The sequence below is a fragment of the Macrotis lagotis genome, chromosome 3 (assembly GCF_037893015.1).
Source record: "Macrotis lagotis isolate mMagLag1 chromosome 3, bilby.v1.9.chrom.fasta, whole genome shotgun sequence".
NCBI classification, from domain to species: domain Eukaryota; kingdom Metazoa; phylum Chordata; class Mammalia; order Peramelemorphia; family Peramelidae; genus Macrotis; species Macrotis lagotis.
Window position 1 is genome coordinate 38,036,321 of NC_133660.1, and position 20,481 is coordinate 38,056,801.

Consider the following 20,481-nt stretch of genomic DNA (forward strand, 5'->3'; position numbering starts at 1 on the left):
AAATAGTTTCCCTTTTCAGAAGCCACAAGCACACTCTAACGTTCTATTAGCACAAGCATATTTAGAAACTCCTCCTAGCCACTAAGGGCCTCCCAGCTTATCCTATGCTATACTTCATTATATTAAAAAAAAAAACTCTACCTCTCCCTGCCTTACTTACAAAGGTTTCACTTCTACTGTGACCTTCTAGCAGAGAAGAGCTCGCTTTCCACTTCTGCAACTGGCTTTGGACTGTGAGTATATTTTTTGGACAGATAAATAATGAAGAGTTGCATTTTTTATATTTTTTAATATTTCTCAATACAGAAAGCCTTTCCTTCTTTAGCATTATTTTTCTCAAGCACTTGACTTTGTATGTGTGTAGTATAAGCATTTGATTAACAATTGCTGATTGATCTTTCTGAAGAGAATATAAAATTAAGACTTTGTAGGATGGGTAATGCTTTATATTCTATTGTTCAAATGAAAGGAGACTGCTTTCTGTTCATGACTAAATCCTTGATTTATTTTTTGTTTAATTGGTAATAATAACAAATATTACTTCTTAGTACAAATATCTTTAATAAGTTACATAGACCAAACTGATCATTGATTTCACTGCTCATTTCCATGGGCATTCATATTTAAACATAATCACTTGGTTTAATTTTCTTTTTCTCCACAACAGTTTAACCATCCTGGTATATCTTAAGACAGATTCTCTGGAGTTTGTCTGTATAAATTATTTTTAAAAATAAAGAGCATGTGAGATTTCTCTTAAGTTTTAAGTTTTCCCTTAAGAGCATGAGGTATTTGAATTTTTACACTTGGATTTGGGCCAATTTATTGCTCTTTTTAAATTGTTTTAAAAGTTTGTTATTTATTTTAAATATTTTCTTCTTAAATTTTAAGTTCCAAATTCTGTTCCATCCTCCTGCTTCTCCCCACCCGCTGAGAAGGCAAGCAATATGATATAAATTATACATATAAAATCATACAAAACAATTAACTATATTGCAAAAAAACTATATTAACTATATTGCAAAAAAATTAAAGAAAGCTAGAAAATTCATAGATCATCAGAATCTCTCTCTGGAGGGAGAAAAGCATTTTTTCATCAAGTCTTCCGGAAGCATCTTGGATCATTGCTATTTTCCACTTTCCAATTTGGTTTCTGGGGGTTATTTTTTAGCATTTAGAATGATTCTTGCCTCATTTAATCCCCATCTGTGGGAGATGATGGCATGAGAATGGGAAATTTTATCCATCAAAAACCAAAATGAAGGAGTGTGAAAGACAACAGTGAGAAAAATTCAAGATTCTTCTTAATTCATATGGCCAGGCAAGCAAAGGAAAGAAAAGGAGATGTCCTGGCTATGAATGCAAACTCATTATAGAAGAAGTATTAAACCAGGGAAGGTATAAATTTGGAAGAATAGAATTAATTAAGAAATAAAATAGGCAAATCAAAGATGGGGAAAAGCTTTCAGAAATGGAGAGTTTTCTAATCTTTTGTTAGTTGTCACCAATTTATCCAGTATTAAGTTATATAGAGCACCAGGTTTGAAGTTGGGAACTCACCATCCTGAGTTCAAAGCTGGTCTCAGTATGATCCCGGGCAATTCACTGAACACTGTTTCCAGTTTCCTCATCTGTAAAATTGAGCTGGAGAAGGAAATGGTAAACCACTCCAGTCTCTTTGCCAAGAAACCCCCAAAGGGGGTCAGGAAAACAGGACTGAACAACAACAATTTGTACGATGTCACTCTAGTTACCTATGAGCTCCTTGAGAGTAGGGATTATTTTTCTGCCTCTTCATATACCCCCTAGAGATATCCTCAGGGCTTAACACTGTGCCAAACATTTAATAAATGTTTACTGATTAGTGTTTAACTGTATCTGGTTTTAAAGTTTGCCTCTAAAGGTCATTTCCTTCTTTCTCCCAAATTCCATGAGTCTAGTCATTTCAGACACTCTCTTGAATGGTGGGGAATGGAAGTGGGGTAGATGGGGGGAGTCTGATGATACTGGTTTCCAGTAAAGGAAATCTCTTTTTAAACTTCGAGCAGCCTTTACCAAGGGTCATGGATGAATGACCCCCCAACACTCTCTTTTCACATGCTTTCCAAATTGAAAGCAGTAAAAAGAACTTATCCTGTGTTCTTCAATGAAGCAAGAATGGACTTTGTTTAGGAAACAAGATTTCAAGAAGGGTTTTGGTGGCGGATGTTTATTCACTAAATCAATATTTATAGAAGGAGCTGGATTTGAATTCAGAGAAACTAGATCTGAATTCTGGCCCAGATTCTTGACTACTATGTGATCTGAATGGTGGAATCTTCAATATGGGGGGGGGGGGGAGAGATCATTAGAAGTCATCTGATCCACCCTTTTTATTTCCAGGAAAATCCTGGCTTCTCTCCATCAACTCAGCTCTGCCTCTCCAACCTTTACTTCAAAAAGAGGCTGTCTTATCAAAAATAAACTGTCCCTTAGCCAAGTAACAGATAAAGTCAGGATTTGAACTCCAACCTAAAGGCATTTCCTTTGAGGAATTAGCTCAGCAGAGCAGTGACCTGGTAGTCTGCTGTAGCCTGAGGCTTCTTTCAAAGGTCAATCCACTGGGATCCCAGGGCTTGCTCTTGGATTCACGTTCTGTCCTCTTCACTACCTGTCCCACCTTTGGTATGTTTTTTTTTTTTTTGCAAGGCAAATGGGTTTAAGTGGCTTGCCCAAGGCCACACAGCTAGGTAATTATTAAGTGTCTGAGACCGGATTTGAACCCAGGTATGGTGCTTTATCCACTGAGCCACCTAGCCACCCCGCACCTTTGGTATGGTAAAGAACAGTTTTCAGTAGAGACATCTCCCACCCTGCTTGCTGAGCCTCACTCTCTTTATCTGTTCAATGAAAATAATAATAGTTAGTGTCTTTCAAATGATACTGTAAAGGATGGGATGAGATAGTGTCAATTTAGCACTTTGAAAACAGTAAAATACTCCATAAATGTCAACCATGGTGGGAAGTTATGTCCTGACCTCCAAGAGTTTACAATAATTTATATTCACAGGGTGTGGCAAAGATCTTAGAATAAACCTAAATTTTATTTAAACTGCCCTTCAAGTTTCAAATAAACTTAAAATGATACTGACTTTGGAGTTAACCTGTATAAGATAATTAAATTACTTTTCTTTTTTTTTATTTAAGGCAATGAGGTTTAGAGTGGCTTGCCCCAGGTCACACAGCTGGGCAATTATTAAGTGTCTGAGGCCACATTTGAACTCAGGTCCTCCTGACTTCAGGGCCAGTGCTCTATCCACTGCGCCACCTAGCTGCCCCCTTTTAAATTACTTTTCAAACCTTAAAATGGAATCTAGATATTATTATTATTGTTATTATTATTGTTATTATTGTTATTATTATTATTATTATTATTATCTGGAATCCATACTCAAAATCCTGAATTCAAATCTGTCCTCCAACACTTACTGGTCATGTGACCCTGGGCAAGTCATGTAATCCTCAATTTCCTCATCTATAAAATGAATGGGAGAAAGAAATGATAAACCACCCATGTACCTTTGCCAAGAAAACCTCAAATGGGGTCAGGAAGAGACTGAAACAACAGTTTCAAACAACAAAATAGTTATTCACCATTTTACATTCTCTTTCCTGTACGTTGGTGTTTTTCACATTTAGAATAATTAAAAAATTAAATACAGGGGTGGCTAGGTGGCGCAGTGGATAAAGCACTGGCCTTGGAGTCAGGAGTACCTGGGTTCAAATCCGGTCTCAGACACTTAATAATTACCTAGCTGTGTGGCCTTGGGCAAGCCACTTAACCCCATTTAACTTGCAAAAAAAAAAAACTAAAAAAAAATTAAATACATCTATCTGTATGTGCATTTAGGAGTATATGCATATCATAATGTAGATATCCATATAGATGTCAAGACATCCCCCTCCTGATGTCATTGACCCTCTTCAAGTACGAAGGATGAATAATAAAAAAGCCTATTTATCCATACCTGTACATGTAAACATTTGTTTATATAAAATCATATATGTATAAGATACACACAGATAACACATATAAATACATATATATGTATATACATACATATATATATATATATATATATATATATATATATATATATATGCAATATAAAATGTCCTGACCAGTTCAGCTCCCCAGGGACCTTTGCTCTAACATCTCTTAGCCAGAGTGCAAGCCAGGCCAAGCCCCACTACCTGCCTTATCTTCACTCATACAATACTTGAACTTCACCCCTCCCTGGTGGGGGCCAGAGGAAGTCACAACCACACCTAGTGTGGGGTTTTTTTTAGCTTATTTGGGCAGCCTGGCACAGAGTAAGAACTGACTCAATGTTTAATGACTGATTGACTGATTAGCTCAAAACCCTTAAAACCAACACACCCTTTCCTGGGTTTTTCCTTCCAGTCTCCCACATCACTCCCTTTATCCCCATTCATAGCAGTTTTTAGCTTCTATTTTGCTGAGAAAACAAACTCCATCCCTGCTGTTCATCCCTCAATATGGGCCTCTGGGCCCATAGACAGAAATAAAGCCTGCCTGCCTGCCTTCTAAGAGCTTACATTCTACTAGGGGAAACAATGTGTATACACATAAAGTATAAGCCAAATAAATATGGAAACATTTTGTCTAGAAAGGACTCCAGTAACTGTGGGGGATCAAAAAAGGATTCCTGCAGAACAATCCCAAAAGGCTCATGATGGAAAATACTATCCACATACAGGGAAAGAAATGATGAAGTCAGAGTGCAGATAAAAGTTACTATTTTCATTTTTTTTCTATTTTTTTCATTTTTTCCTTTTGATCTATTTCTTCTTTCACATGACTAATGTGGAAATACGTTTTACATAATTCTACACGTGAAACCTATATCAGATTGCTTGCTCTCTTGGGGAGGGCTGAATGGAGGGAAGGAGGGAGAAAAATTTGGAACTCAAAATCTTCCAAAAAATGAATGTTGAAAATTGTCTTCATAAGCAATTGGAAAAAATAAAATATTATTTTTTAAAAAAGGGATACTTGAACTGAATTTTGAAGCAAACTGCCTAAGAGGCAGAAAAGAAGAGGTAATGTGTCTGCTTCAGGCTTGGGAATGTGGAGATGATAGAGCTTGAAGGGACCCCAGAAATCATCAAGTTCAACCTGCTCATTGTACACCTGGGGAAACCGAGGCAAAATGTCTTGAGCAAGGTCACTCATATAGTGTCAGGTAGGATTTGAACCCAGGTCCTCTGACATTGTTGCTGTTGATGCTGATCATCATTTTCAAAGAGGACCAGGTCATCAGGAAGATGGTGTCATGACTTGCAAATGAATTGAAGTATGGGAGACCTGTGCAAAATCACTAACTTCACTTACCTGTGGGACCATTCTCTTGCTATTTCTTGGTTCCTTTCTTGTTCCCTTTAAATATGCTCAGATGTTCCCATCCTTAAAAACAATAAAACAACCCTTCACTTGTCTCCACCAACTGTTTCTGACTATTATGCTATATTTCCCTTCCCTAACAACCAAACAAAAGCCTTCTAGGCTCCCGGCCATCATTTCCTTCACTGTCACTCAAGACTTACAATCTGGCTTTTCGCCTCATCACTCATCAGAATCTATTCCAACCAAGGTTACCAGTGTTCTCTCAATTGCTAAATTCAGTGACTTCTCTGGCTTCATCTTTTTGAGCCCTGGACCAAATTTGCCACTGTTCTTGGATTGTGATTGATCCTTTCTGGGTTTTGGTGACACCTCCCTCTTCATTCACCTAATTATCTGATGGATCCTTCTCATACTTCTTTTCTGGGTCTTTATGTCCTGAAAAGGTAATCTTCTGGAGCTTTTAATTTCTCTCTCTCTCTGAACCCTCGTCTCTTGGTGTCCTAATCATTTCCCATGAGTTCAGTAACCATCTTCACGCTGATGTCTCCCAGAACTATGGATGGAGTCATCTGGTCTTTCTTGAGAGACTGTCCTGAATCTCCAGTAGCCTGATGGACAAGACGTCTCCATGTCATGCAAGAATGTCACACTCACCATGTCCAAAATGCAATTCATAGTCTCCCGTTCCCAGAAATGCCCTCCTCCTCCACGTTTCCCTATTTCTATTGGGGCATCACCATCCTCCCATTCTTCTTTCTCCCTCAACCCTCATATCCAATCAGGTCTCGAGATTTATTGTCTCTCTCAATCTGTGTCCTCCCCATTCATGTTCACTGTCCCAATTCATCTCTTCTCTCCTAAACTAATTGGCTTCTGTTTCCAGACTCTCTCCTCTCCAATCCACTCCTACTCAGGGGCCAAAATCATGTATCTAAAGCACAACAAACCACACTATGTCATTCCTCTGCCCCTTTTGTATCGAAGAGAAAATATAATCTAGACTGAATGACATTTTAAAATTCTTCTCACTATGGCTGCAAGCTGTCTTTTTGGATTATTGCAGCTAGTGCTGGAAGGAAGTATATTTTCTCAGTTCATCTCTTGGGTCAAATTTGGTAGCTATGAAAATAATAACAATAGCCCTTTCAGATTTGTAAAGTGCTATACAAATAACATTTTATTTGATTCTCATAACCCTGGGAAGTAGGGGCTATTAACATCCTCATTTTATTCATGAGTAAACAGAGATTGAGAGAAGCTATGTGTTTCCTCGGATTTGACTCCTCAAATAAAGTATTTAAGGTGGGACTCAAATCAGGGCTCTATCCACTGTAACACCTAGCTTCCTCAAATAATGGAGGGGGGGAGAATCTAGTTCTTTTTCTTTTCTAAGGACTAGTTAGGTATTAGCTTAGCATATAGTGTCTGATGCCACATTTACTGATTATCTGATGGATAGTGTGAATATAGAGTCAGGAATTTAGTTCAAATACTACCCTAATATTTACTAGTTGTGGGGACCTGGGTAAGTCACCTGACCTCTCTCAGTCTCAATTTCTTCATCTATAAAATAGAGAAAATAATCACCTATGTAAAATGCTTTGCGAATCCTTAAAGGGTTATACAAATACTATTTTTTTACATTATCATTATTATTTTTACATTAAATTTCTATGTAGGTGCAGCTAGTGGATAGAGCATCGGCCCTAAATATGGCCTAATTACCTAGCTGTGTGACCTCGGACAAGTCACTTAACCCCATTGCCTTGCAAAAAGGGAAAAAAATTGTTCTGTGGAGGTGAGTTGTTGTTACATAGTATTTATTTTTACTAAGCCTCTCAATTTCTTTTCATAGATGAGTGCCAGTCAATTTAACTTTTCTTTGGATCTGAAAAAAAGAAAGGATTGGCAAAAGTAAATCTCATCTACTGGAGAATTGGGAGTGTTTAATTCTTCCTAAGGTCATTTAATGCTAAGCATTGTGGCATGTGTGAGTAATAGCAATTCAATATTGTTTCTTTTATTTCCCTGTCAAACTATCAGGGAGAATGGATTGAATTTTTTAGGAAGGGTGTGGTTTTTTATCAAGGTGAAACTAGTTATCTCTATGAAAGTTAATTTTATTGCCCATTTAGGAACCATAAATTCTTCAGGGATAAGGTGGCTTTTTTTCCCCCTGCTTTAGTACCTGTCCCTACCATCTGCCCTCAACTTTTTTCTGTAAGTAGATTTATTAAATGGATCATTGATTTTTCTGTTTTGACATCTCTAAAACATACATAAACAGGGTACTCTCACTCAAATTTTCTTTAAATGTGGATATTTTCTGGAAATATTATTAGTGATAATAAAAGTGTGCATGTTGACATAGTGAATAGAGGGGTTGCCTATAGTCAGGAACCTTGGTTTAAGTCTCACCTCTGACATTTAATGTGTGTGATATATGATACATGGTAACAGGTCATTTATTTAATCAACAACTACTTATTAAGTCATGATTATATACTAGAAAATGGGCTAGATACTCATCATCCAAAGACAAAAAGAGAAAGGAAGAAAAAGAAAGAAAGAATCCCTGCTCTCAAGGAGTTTATACTCTATCAGATGAAACAACATACACAGATATAAATTCATAAATACAAAATAAAAATGAATATAACTAGGGAGGGCGGGCACTTGAAGTTAAGGGGTTTGGCAAAGGCTTCTTGAAGGATAAGGAACTTGAGCTGACTCTTGAAGAGAGAAATTCTATGAAGTGCATTCTATGAGGAATGCATCCTTGAGAAACAAATGCAAAGATCAGAAAGAATATGACATATGAAAAATAGAATGAAAGTCAGTTTGGTTTGGCAATAGAATGCAAAAAGGGGAATAATGTACAAAAAGGATGTAAAGACCCTTTGGGAAGAGGGAGTAAAAGGATTCATAAAGCCAAATAACCTCAGAAAAAGAAAATGAATTAGTCATAAATGATCTCCGAAGGGGAATTGGAGGTGGGGAGGAAGGGGACCAAGGACCAGATGGATTCACAAGTAAATTCATTATCAAACCTTCAAAAAATAATAAAATCTCATATTACATAAACTGAGATAAACATAGCAAAAGATGGATTCTACCAAATTCCTTCTATGACACAAATATAGTCTCTCCCTAGAGTAGGGAGAGACAAAATGGAAAATCATAGACCAATATCCCTAATGAATATTAATGCAAAAATTATAATTATTAAGAAAAAGACTAGAATCATATCATACACTAGGTTGGATTTATAAGAGATATGCACGGTTGGTTTACTACTTTAAAAACTATGAACTTAACCATATTAATAACAAAAATAATGATTATATTGATAGAATTAGCATTAACAAACAGCACTATTTTGTTAAAAACACAAGAATGAATAATCCTTTCCTTAATATATATATATATATATATATATATATATATGATATGTGTGCATATGAAGAGAGGAAAAAGGGAATGCTCGATAAATGGAAAAAACATTTTTATCTAACACAAAGGAATATATTTTATTCTAGAGGTAATGGGGAGATACTGGAGTTTTTGAATAACACGGTTTGATCTGTACTTAAGGAAAATCTCTGACAACTGTGTAGATGATAAGAGTGAGAGAGATAAGGCCTCCAGCAAGAAGACGCAATCAGGAGATCACTGTAACAGTCTAAGAGATTAGTGATGGGGGCCTGAACTAGGGTGGTGTTTGTGTGGATCCAAAAGATTTGAGATAGCTTGTGGAAGTAGAAGGAACAAGATTTAGCAATTGATTGGTTGTGTATGGGGTGAGAATGAGGAGTCTAGGATAAAGTTGAGAATATCTTGGGAGCCTGGAAGATAGAAATAAAGAAGGCAAATTATTTAATAAAGAGAGGTAAATTGGGATGTAGAGAAAGATAATAAATTCTCTTTTGACATGTTGATCTTAAGATACTTCCAGGACACTTAATCTTCATCCCCCTAAGGCAATTCTCTGGCTATCAATTATAAAACATAGATTGGTCTACATTAATGGAGGGAATGTACTCAAAAGGACAGGTCTCGCTAACTGATTGAATAAATGAACAAATGAAAGTCAATAAAGCACTTTTCTCACAACTCCATGAGCTAGCTAGTACAAATATTCCCATTTAATTTTTGTAAATGTTTTGCTAACGTCTTCTATTTTAACATCACTGGAATCTCTGCTCTCAAGAAGTTTATATTCTTATCAGATGAAACAACATACCATCAATAACCATAAAATGTTTGAAGATACATCATTTCTCCCCATTTCTTTTCAGGCTGTGGGCTTCTAAGACCTCATCTCAAAAATGCAAGCACAGCCAGTGGTCATCATGACTCAGCCCCAGAAGGGCGCTTATCCACAAAGCTCTGAATGGCAGAGCAGTCTTCTAGATTGTTGCAGTGACTGTGGAGTCTGTAAGTCCTTATGCCAAGTTAATCCTGGATGAGATTGATATAAAAATCAAGTTTTCAATCACCCTGTACCATTCTTTCATCCCTATGGAGCATGTTCCAATGACACCCATCAATTCCTAATCGATATGATGTAATTTTACAAACATATAGCAGTGGTCCCCAAATAATTATGTATCATCCTTGTACTTGTCAATGAATGAAAGTTCACACAAGCTAAATGGGGACCTTAAGACCAGGCTGGGAGATAGATGAGAGCACAAAATGCTTCATCCCTTTGGAAATATTATATTTTCTCCCTGTTCCCCTTCCAGATTTAGCAGTTTCTCTTTAAAGGAACCTTGAAGAATTCAAAATTTAATAGAAAAAAAAAAACCCTTCAAGTAATTTCTGCTTGTGCTTTCCTCCATGATTAGGCATCTGCGGGACCTTCTGTACAATCTGCCTCTCATGCCAAGTGGCTTCTGACATGAATGAATGCTGCTTATGTGGAACGAGTGTGGCCATGCGGACCCTGTACCGTACTAGATATGGCATCCCTGTGAGTCCCCTCCTCAGTTGTATGATCACCCCTTTGATAGACCAATGAATACTACAGGCTGATCTTATCAGAAATTGTGCTTTTGCCTTTTCTTGTATCATAAGTGCTTAGGAACACAGGAGTCAGCCACTTAATAAATGCTTATTGGGGCAGCTAGGTGGCGCAATGGATAGAGCACTGGCCCTGAAGTCAGGAGTACCTGAGTTCATATTCGACCTCAGACACTTAATAATCACCTAGCTGTGTGGCCTTGGGCAAGCCACTTAACCCCATTTGCCTTGCAAAAACTAAAAAAATAAATAAACAGATGAATGAATGAATGAATGCTTATTGATATAATGTGACCTAGTGGGGGAGATCCTCAACCACTGGCATCTTTGGTCATCCAGTAATGTTCATATTCTTCATCTCTCATCCTAACAAAAGAATTAAAGTGCATGGGGGGGGGGGGGGGGGGCAGAAGAGAGCTCCATTAGCTATTAGAATCCCCTTAGGGCAGGAATTCTTAAACCCATTTCTTCCTATGTCACAGGCCCCCTAGGCAATGTGACCACTTCTCAAAATGTATAAAATACACAAATTCAAGAAAAGCAACTAGAACTAGTTTTCCCATTTTTTAAAAACACAACTAAATTCTTGGACCTCCTGTCAAGAAGCATCCTCTAGGTCTAGGACATCACAGAATGCCTCATATTTAGCAACTCCTCCCCTTATTCTGTGGATCCTTTTTGTATGTGTAACATGCATCATATATTATTTTTTAAGGGTTGTTTTTTGGCAAGGCAATGGGGTTAAGTGATTTGTCCAAGGCCACACAGCTAGGTAATTAAGTGTCTGAGGCTAGATTTGAACTCAGGTCCTCCTGACTACAGGACTGGTGTTCTAGTCATTGTGCTACCTAGCTGTCCCCTTGCATCATATATTATGCTCCTACTGTTTGAATCTTTCGTGATAGTAGTACACATAAATGAGTTTAATCTGGAGTAATTGGGATGGGGGTCAGGGAGAAAGGGAAGGAATGTAGAGCTCACCGTCAAGTGCTAAGTGGTTTACAAAAACTATTTTGTTTCATTCTGGGAGGTAGGAACCCTTATCCCCATTTTATAGTGGAACCAACTACGGCAGAGATTAAGTGATTTCCCTGTGCCCCATAGCAACCTGAGTCAAGACTGGGATAGAGGTCTTCCTGACCTAAGCCCAGCTGACTAGGCCAGACTGCTGCCACTGAGTTAATGGATCCAAGTTCTCAATGCCCACCAGGTTGTGCAGGTGGCCCAGGGATCTCTGCAGGTCATCTCTGCAGAAGCTGACTGGAAAGGCTTTTAAGCATGGATTCCATCACCCATGACGCTGCCAGCCACCCATGGACTAGTCTAGGGAAGTTCAGTTGTGAATACAACTCCTGAATACCATCTAGGGATCTACATCAGTGGGTCAAAATTACAGGTTTTTGAAATCTTGGAGTACTTCTAAACCCATGAAGTATTAGGGAAATTAACTATAAAAAGGGAGATTTATATTTTATTAAAATTCAATGGAGGGGGCGGCTAGGTGGCATAGTGGATAAAGCACCAGCCTTGGAGTCAGGAGTACCTGGGTTCAAATCCGGTCTCAGACACTAGCTGTGTGACCTTGGGCAAGCCACTTAACCCCGTCTGCCTTGCAAAAATCTAAAAAAAAAAAAAAAAAAAATTCAATGGATGTGATTTAATCAAAATGCATTTGCTATCCCAAAGATGTATTTTTGCCTCTCCCATGAATCTTGGAACCATTTAAAAGTCATGAGCTTTGGACACAACACTTCCTAGCTGTGTGATTCTGGGCAAGTCATTCAACCCCAATGCCCCCAAAACCAAAAGAAAACAAAAATCTGCACAAGCAGATTTAACAAATAAAAGCCATGAGCTTCATGATTTTGATTTTTACTTCAACAGGGATCCATTTGTGGTGACTTCATGGCAACTATGTTCTGCACTCCATGTTCTCTTTGCCAACTTAAGAGAGACATTAATAAAAGGAAGGAAATGAATGCTTTCTGAAAAAGTGAATGGTGAGTCAATGGGGCCTGTACAAGTCTTTTAAGAACAACTTGGGGGGTGGCTAGGTGGTGCAGTGGATAGAGCATTGGCCCTGGAGTCAGGAGTACTTGGGTTCAAATCCGGTCTCAGACACTTAATAATTACCTAGTTGTGTGGCCTTGGGCAAGCCACTTAACCCCATTTGCCTTGCAAAAAAAAAAAAAAAGACTAGTTAAAAAAAAGAACAACTTGGGACTTCTTTGGTGACTTTTTCCATCAAGAAAAACTAGATCAGGGCAGCTAGATGGCACAGTGGATACAACACCGGCCCTGGAGTCAGGAGTACCTGGGTTCAAATCCAGTCTCAAGACACTTAAGACCTAGCTGTGTGGCCTTGGGCAAGCCACTTAACCCCATTTGCCTTGCAAAAACCTAAAAAAAAAAAAAAAAAAAAAAAACCTAGATCCCTCATGTTAGTAAAATTGCAAAGGCTGATTTCTTCAAAGGAACACAAATTTGGTTGAGTTTGGCACCCCATTCAGTGGATGGGTACAACCAATTGGGATGGTCGATTTCCTAGGAGACCACTCAGGATTCAACTTATTTGATAATAAAGTCCTTTAGCAGGTAGTAAAAGGAAATTTTAATATGTGCTATTATCTCTGACTTCAAAGGATCAGGCTAGAATGACAATTTTGTACCAGGTCAGCTCAGGATGGCTACAGATGACAGGTGAACACCTTGGGGAGATTGCATTTGGAGCTCATAAGGCAATCATAATCTCATTGGCTCCTCAGCCCCCCCCCGAGTCAGTTTCTAATGTCCCTAAAACCCTTGCACTGTGCATATCACCCCCTTCCCCATTCAACTTCACATTTTTAATAGGACAAATCCAGCAGAGAATTTGGACTCAGAGGCCCTGATCTGAATCCTGAACCTCGATGGGCCTCCTTCTCCTCATTTGTAAAAAGGGGATTGATTTGATGAACAATTAACCAAGGGCATCCTCCTCTATACAAAGACTCCGCTAGAACTAGGCCTATTAAGACCAAAAAAATGGTCTCTGACCTCAAAGGACTCATTCTACAGGAAGAAAGAATGTATAAATAAATACAAAAATATATTCAAAATAAATTCAAAACAGCTTACCTTTAAAGTGTTAAAAGGGGAAGGGGAGGAAAGGGGTAACCAAAAGAAGGGAAGGAAGAAGGGGCAAAGGGAAAGGGGATAAAAAAGGGGAGGGGGGTTGGATATAGGAGGGCAAACACACTGAAGGTGGTGGCATGTTCACAAACAAAATACCAGGGAATGTGGATAAAGGGAAAAAAGGGGGAAAAATAAAAACAGAGGGAAGATAACATGGAACGCAATAAAGGGTTAGTAATTATAACTTTGAATGTGAATGGGATGAACTCTCCTTTAATATGCTGCTTACAAGAAACTCATCTGAAGCAGAAAGATAGACATAGAGTAAAGGTAAAAGGTTGGAGCAAAATATATTTTGCTTCAGCTGAAGTGAAAAAAAGCAGGGATAGCAATCCTTATTTCAGAAAAAGCAAATGCAAAAATAGATAGCGTTAAAAGAGATAAGGAAATATAGCCTCCTAAAAGGTACCATGGAAAGTAATTTCAAAACTAAATATGTATACACCCAGTGGTATAGCATCCAAATTCTTAGGGGAGAAGTTGAAAGAGCTACAGGAAGACAAAGACAACAAAACTCTACTAGTGAAGACCTCGACCTCCCACTCTCAGATTTAGATAAATCTAATAAAATAAACAAGAAGGAAGTTAAGGAGGTAAATAGATTGTCAGAAAACCTAGACATGATAGACTTATGGAGGAAACTGAATGGGGATAGTACTAGGGCACAAAAACCTAATGATCAAGTGCAGAAAAGCAGAAATAGTGAACACATCTTTCTTGGATCATAATATATACTGGGCCAGGGATATACAGACCCAGAACTAATTGGAAACTAAATAACCTCATTTTAAAGAATGAGTGGATCAAACAACAAATTAAAGAATTAAGTATTTTATCCCAGATAATGACAATAATGAAACAACATACCAAAACCTATGGGATATACCCATGACGGCTGTCAGGGGATATATTATAGCTTTAAATGCTTATATGAATAAATTAGAGAAAGGAAATCAATGAACTAAATATGCAAGTAAAAAAAATTAAGAGGAAAGGACAAATTAAAAATCCTCAGTTAAATACCAAATTAGAAATTCTAAAAATTAAAGGAGAAATTAATAAAATTGGAAGTAAAACCAAGAGCGGGTTTTATGAAAAAAACTAATAAAATTGATAAACCTTTGGTCAATTTGATTAAAAAAAGAAAAAAGAAAAGAAGAAAACCAAATTGCTAGTATCATAAAAGGGAAGCTCAAAAAAAAAAAATAAATAAATAAATAAAAGAGGAGCTCACCACCAATGAGGAAATTAAAGTAATAATTTAGAATTATTTTGTCCAACTCTACACCAATAAATTTGATAATCTAAATGAAATGGATGAATATTTACAAAAATATAGGTTGCCCAGGTAAAATGAAGAGGAAATTAAATACCTAAATAATTCTATCAGAAAAAGAAATTCAACAAGCCATTATTGAACTCCCTAAGAAAAAAATCTCCAGGGTCAGACGGATTCACAAGTGAATTTTATCAAACATTTAAGAACAACTGGTTCCAATTCTATATAAACTCTTTGAAAAAATAGGTGAAGATGTAACTCTGCCTAACTTTCTATGACACCAATATGGTACTGATACTGAAACTAGGAAGAGTTAAAACAGAGAAAGAAAACTATAGACCTATCTCCCTGGTGAATATAGATGCAAAAATCTTAATAAAATCTTAGCAAAACAACTACAACAAATTATCACTAGATAATACATTATGACCAAGGAATGCAAGGTTGGTTCAATATTACGGAAATGGTTAGTATAATTATTTATATCAACAACAAACCTATCAGAAATCATATTATATCAATAGATGCTGAAAAAGCTTTTGACAAAATACAGCACCCATTCATACTAAAAACACTAGAGAGCATAGGATTAAATAGAGTATTCCTTAGAATAATAAGCAGTGTCCATCTGAAACCATCAACAAGCATTATATGCAATGAGGAAAGGCTAGAAGCATTCCCAATAAGATGAGGAGTAAAACAAGGATGCCCATTATCACCACTACTATTCAATACTGTATTAGAAATGTTAGCTGCAGCAATAAGAAAAAGATTTTGAAGGAATTAGAATTGGGAAGGAAGAGACAAAATTGACTCTTTCCAGATGACATGATGGTATACCTAGAGAATCCCAAAACATCATCCAAAAAACTACTAGAAATAATTAGCAATTTTAGCTAGGTTACAGGATAAAAAAAAAACCTCAGAAGTCCTCAACATTTCTATATATGACTAGCAAGATGCAGCACAAAGAGCTAGAAAGACAAATCCCATTCAAAGTAACCTCAGACAATATAAAATACCTGGGAGTCTATTTTCCAAGGCACTCAGAAACTTTTTGAAAACAATTACAAAATACTTCTCACAAATAAAATCATTTAAATAATGAGCAAACATCAACTGCTCATAGGATAGGCCAAGCAAATATAAAATGACAATTCTACCAAAAAACTACTTGTTTATAGTGCTCTACCAATCAAAATTCCAAAAAATTACTTTAATGAGTTAGAAAAATTATAAATAAATTCACATGGAGAAATAAAAAGTCGAGAATCTCCAGGGATTTAATGGAAAAAGTGAAAAAGAAGGTGGATTAGCCTTACCAGATCTAAAATTATATCATAAGGCATCAGTCATCAAAACTCTCTGGTACTGGCTAAGAAATAAGAGTGGATTAGACTAGGTGCAATATCAGGAAACAATTATAGTAGTTATAGTAATCTGCTTTTTGATAAATCCCAAGAGTCCAGCTATTGGGATAAAAATTCTCCAATAAAAACTATTGGGAAAATTGGTAGTTAGTATGGAAACTTGGATTAGACCAACACCTTACACCCATTACCAGGATAAGATCCAAATGGATACAGGATTTAAACATAAAAAACAATATTATAAGCAAACTAGAAGATCAAGGAGTAATTTACCTGTCAGATCTATGGAAAGGGAAGCAGTTTATGACCAAGGAAAAGATGGAGAACACCATTAAAAATAAACTAAACAATTTTGATTACATTAAATTAAAAAGCTTTTCAAATTAGAAGATCAACGACAAGTTTACCTGTCAGATCTATGGAAAGGGGAACAGTTTATGACTAACAAAGAGATGGAGAACATCACTAAAAACAAACTAGATGATTCCAATTACATTAAATTAAAAAGCTTTTGCACAGATAAAACTACTGTAACCAAGATCAAAAGAAATGTAGTAGACTGGGAAATAATCTTTACAACTAATGTTTCAGACAAAACTCATTTCTAAAATATACAGGGAACTGAATCATATTTTAAAAAAGTCATTCCCCAGTTGACAAATGGTCAAAGGATATGCAAAGGCAATTTACAGATGAGGAGATCAAAGCAATCCATAGTCAAATGAAAAAATGCTCTAAATCATTACTTACTAGAGAAAAGCAAATTAAAGCTTCTCTGAGGTACCACCTCACACCTCTCAGACTGGCCAATATGACCAGAAAGGATAATGAGGGATTTGCATGAACTGATGCTGAGCGAGATGAGCAAAACCAGAAAAAAACACTGTACACCCTAACAGCAACATGGGGGTGATGATCAACCCTGATGGTCTTGCTCATTCCATCAGTGCAACAATCAGGGACAATTTTGGGCTGTCTGCAATGGAGAATACCATCTGTATCCAGATAAAGAACCGTGGAGTTTGAACAAAGTTCAAGGACAATTCCCTTTAATTTAGGGGAAAAAAACCTTGTATCTTATTGTCTGATCTTGTTATCTCTTATACTTTATGTTTCTTCCTTAAGGACATGATTTCTCTCTCATCATACTCAATTTGGATCAATGTACAACATGGAAACAATGTAAAGACTAACAAATTGCTTTCTGTGGGGGAGGAGGGAAGTAAGATTGGGGGGGAATTATAAAACTCAAAATAAATAAAATCTTTAATCAAAAATGGAAAAAATAAAAATAAAAATAAATTAAAAAGCTTTTTCACAAACAAAACCACTGTAATCAAGATCAAAAGAAATGTAGTAAATTGAGAAACAATTTTTACTAGTATTTCTGACAAAGGACTCATTTCAAAATATACAGAGAACTGAGTCAAATTAAAAAAAAAAAAGACAAGCCAAAGTAAATTCAAGTTATTCCTTTGGGGGGCAAGCATGAAGTGGAAAAAGCAGTCAGTTTAACAGCAATATGCAGGCCTTGTGCTTAAGCAACGAAGATATAAAGAAAAAGTCAAAAGTACATGGAACCTAGCCTCAAGGAATTCTCAATCTAGTAGGGGAAGACAGCATGCCCCAAATGGTATAGGCCAGACAAACTGGAGGTGATCTCAGAGAGACAGCAGTGTAAGGAAAGGGGGGGGGGAATAAAATATAAAAAAAAAATACAGACAAATCTTGAAATTAATATGTGGAATATGCTGTGTACTTTTTATCCAATTAATTATTTAGTTTCATATGGCAATCTTGTTTTTGTGTTCTGCTGTGTATATGGAAATTTGCTTTTAAAGATAATGGATAATGGGGTCATGTAGAGGAGAAATTGTGAGGGGAGAGAAGAAGTGAGAGTTTGAACTCTAATGACCTTCATCTTCTCAATAAAATTAAAAAAAAAATGAGGTGATTAACTGAAAATGAGAGAGCCTGGGTTGGCTTACAAGAGAATATAGGTAGTCAACAGGAAAATGAGAACACATTAATGATTGGGTGGTGTGAATTTACAGATTCAATGATTCCCAAGACTTTAGAAGAAATCAACACTCTGAACTGGAGTAAAATAGAAATTCCCTTAGTAAATCTTAATTCTTGTTCATTTCTTTGGCCACTATCCTGCTCTCCAAATTCTTAAGACTTTAAATGGACAAAAAATTGAAAGAGGAGAGTTGAAGAGAATTAGAATATGATTAAATTTTATAATTACCTTGGAAGATTCTAATTCAGCTGTTCTTTGTCTTTGCAGATGAAGTTTGCGTTTCTGAGGAAGCAATTGTCATCAAACTTAGCATCTGAAAATTTTCTTTAAGTATTCTCTCAGCTCTTTCTCCTAAATTGCTACATACTATAAAGACACTTAATCATGATAGAGTTCATGCCAGTGAAGCTCTTCCTACTTTAAGTGAATGCATACTCCTAGAACTTTCTCTCAGGAGGTTTTAATCTGCAGGTCTACTGACTCTAATAACAATTCTTGATTTCTTATATGTGGCTTGATTTTTTCAATGTAAAACAAATAAAGAGTATTCAGAATAATATTTTGTGTACATATTTTATATTAGTTAAATGATACTAATTTTTCTATTTTTCATTCATATTATTACAATAATTTAGTTCTCAAAAATCTTTAGTTTACTGCCAGTGAACTCTGATCTATAAGTTACATGGATTAAGGTTTTGCATCCTTCTGAGATTCTATATATATTAATATTTTCTTTCCATTTCCCTGCTGTCCTTATTTTTAAAGCATACTTTCAAAAATGATACAGCAACTTCTCAAATCTCAAATGTAGCAATGAGCTTGTAAATAAGGAGAATGTAGCAACATGGTTTCATTTTTGATAAAAAAAACATTTAGAAACAGATGTGAAGCTACAGAAAAGGCACTTTTATCTTAATTGTAGAAAGTTGAAGAGAAAAAATATTTAATAACTAAAACACAAAAACTCATTTTTATTTGGCTCATTCCCCTCTTTATTGGAACATTTGAGAGGAATAAAGCATGTATACAACATACCACAAGGTAAAGAACTATAACAAATCTTTTTAGTCACAGAGATTTCACTCCATCAATTTTAACAAACGCCTTCCAAACAACTGAATGAGTCTGATAGACACCCACCAAATAGGGGGACTAAGGATTTAGATATTTTAAAGAGTTCGTTCATACCATCTCCTCTTAAATAATGCTTCTTTAAATAGATTCTGCTGGAAGAGGACATTGAAATGTGGAGGGTCAGAATACAGATTCTTTGGAGTTGTAGTGAAATTAATCTGTATGATAAATGAGACACTGTCAAAGACATCCGAGTAGTGTGGAGTCACTGCGCCATCTGTGCTTCCATAGCCTGTGCTGTCCACTCTGGGGCTGTTTGACTTATCTTCTCCAAAAGATTATTCACTTGGAAACAAAGTGATTGAATTTGCTTATCCCATGTTGGCAAAGCCTCACGGGCTAAAGGAAAAGAGGAAAAACATTTTTTAAAAACCATTAATCTGTAGTATTTCTTCTACTTATAGATTAGGGAGAGGAACTAAACTTGTGACTTCTTTGGTGAGAGAGAGAGAGAAAGAGAGAGAAAGAGAAAGAGAGAGAGAGAGAGAGAGAGAGAGATACCTCACTGCTCAGAAAAATGTAGTTAATTGGGACCAACACAGATAATAATGAAATAGTTTTCTAAGTCACTATGCCCATCAGGCTCCATTTCTATTTCAGTCTAAGGGTCTCCTAGATACTCCCTTCATCCATGCAGACTAGTGCCTGTTGTGTTTCGTACAGTCTGAGGGAACTGCCCAGAAAGGGTCACAGGCAGAACATGAACTGAGGTAATCTAAACTTCAGGCGAGTTCTCTTCTCTCTCTCTCTCTCCAGGACATCAAATTGCTTGGGTCAAACCAAGACTACAAGTCCAGGGTCAGATTTCCTCTATAATTTCTTCTCAAACAAAAATATCTCAAGGTAAGAGTAAGTTAATTTTGAAATAATCATTAGAAAAAGTATAAAAATGTGCCACAGAAGCAAAAAAACATAAAGAGTATTACTATTCTTAGAACATCACAATCATTATTAGACAGTATCACTTATATTGGGTACAATGTCACAATAAACAGTCTTATTAAGAATAAAGTGACTGCCACCTACTGGGGAAAGAAATGCTTTTTTCCTGAATTCACTTAAACCA

The 20,481-nt window shown here is 36.4% G+C and overlaps 2 protein-coding genes and 1 long non-coding RNA gene across 7 annotated transcripts in view; 1 reads left to right on the top strand and 2 right to left on the bottom strand.

The window, feature by feature from the left end:
* Positions 1-4,046, bottom strand: part of LOC141517482 (uncharacterized) — a 72,128-nt gene extending 68,082 nt beyond the window's left edge. For 2 of the 3 annotated variants that reach the window (XR_012476877.1, XR_012476876.1), the window contains exon 1: positions 1,561-4,046. This is a non-coding gene — a long non-coding RNA (uncharacterized LOC141517482). The remainder of the gene's footprint in view (positions 1-1,560) is intronic. The other variant, XR_012476875.1, reaches the window with a different exon arrangement.
* On the top strand, positions 127-18,832 carry PLAC8 (placenta associated 8). Of its 2 annotated transcripts, XM_074228505.1 has the most exons (6): positions 136-233; positions 7,087-7,205; positions 9,706-9,844; positions 10,258-10,382; positions 12,317-12,432; positions 18,546-18,832. In XM_074228505.1, the coding sequence occupies exons 3-5, from the start codon at positions 9,736-9,738 to the stop codon at positions 12,419-12,421; spliced, it is 339 nt and encodes a 112-aa protein (XP_074084606.1). In that variant the 5' UTR covers positions 136-233; positions 7,087-7,205; positions 9,706-9,735; the 3' UTR covers positions 12,422-12,432; positions 18,546-18,832. The 2 variants fall into 2 exon arrangements, with proteins under 2 accessions (XP_074084605.1, XP_074084606.1); XM_074228504.1 differs by lacking the exon at positions 7,087-7,205 and having other exon boundaries at positions 127-233; positions 18,546-18,831.
* The window catches only part of COPS4 (COP9 signalosome subunit 4), a 46,103-nt gene continuing 40,487 nt past the window's right edge, over positions 14,866-20,481 (bottom strand). The window contains exon 9 of one of the 2 annotated variants that reach the window (XM_074228503.1): positions 14,866-19,754. In XM_074228503.1, coding sequence (XP_074084604.1) covers positions 19,698-19,754 — 57 coding nt within the window. In that variant the 3' untranslated portion in view covers positions 14,866-19,697. The remainder of the gene's footprint in view (positions 19,755-20,481) is intronic. The other variant, XM_074228502.1, reaches the window with a different exon arrangement.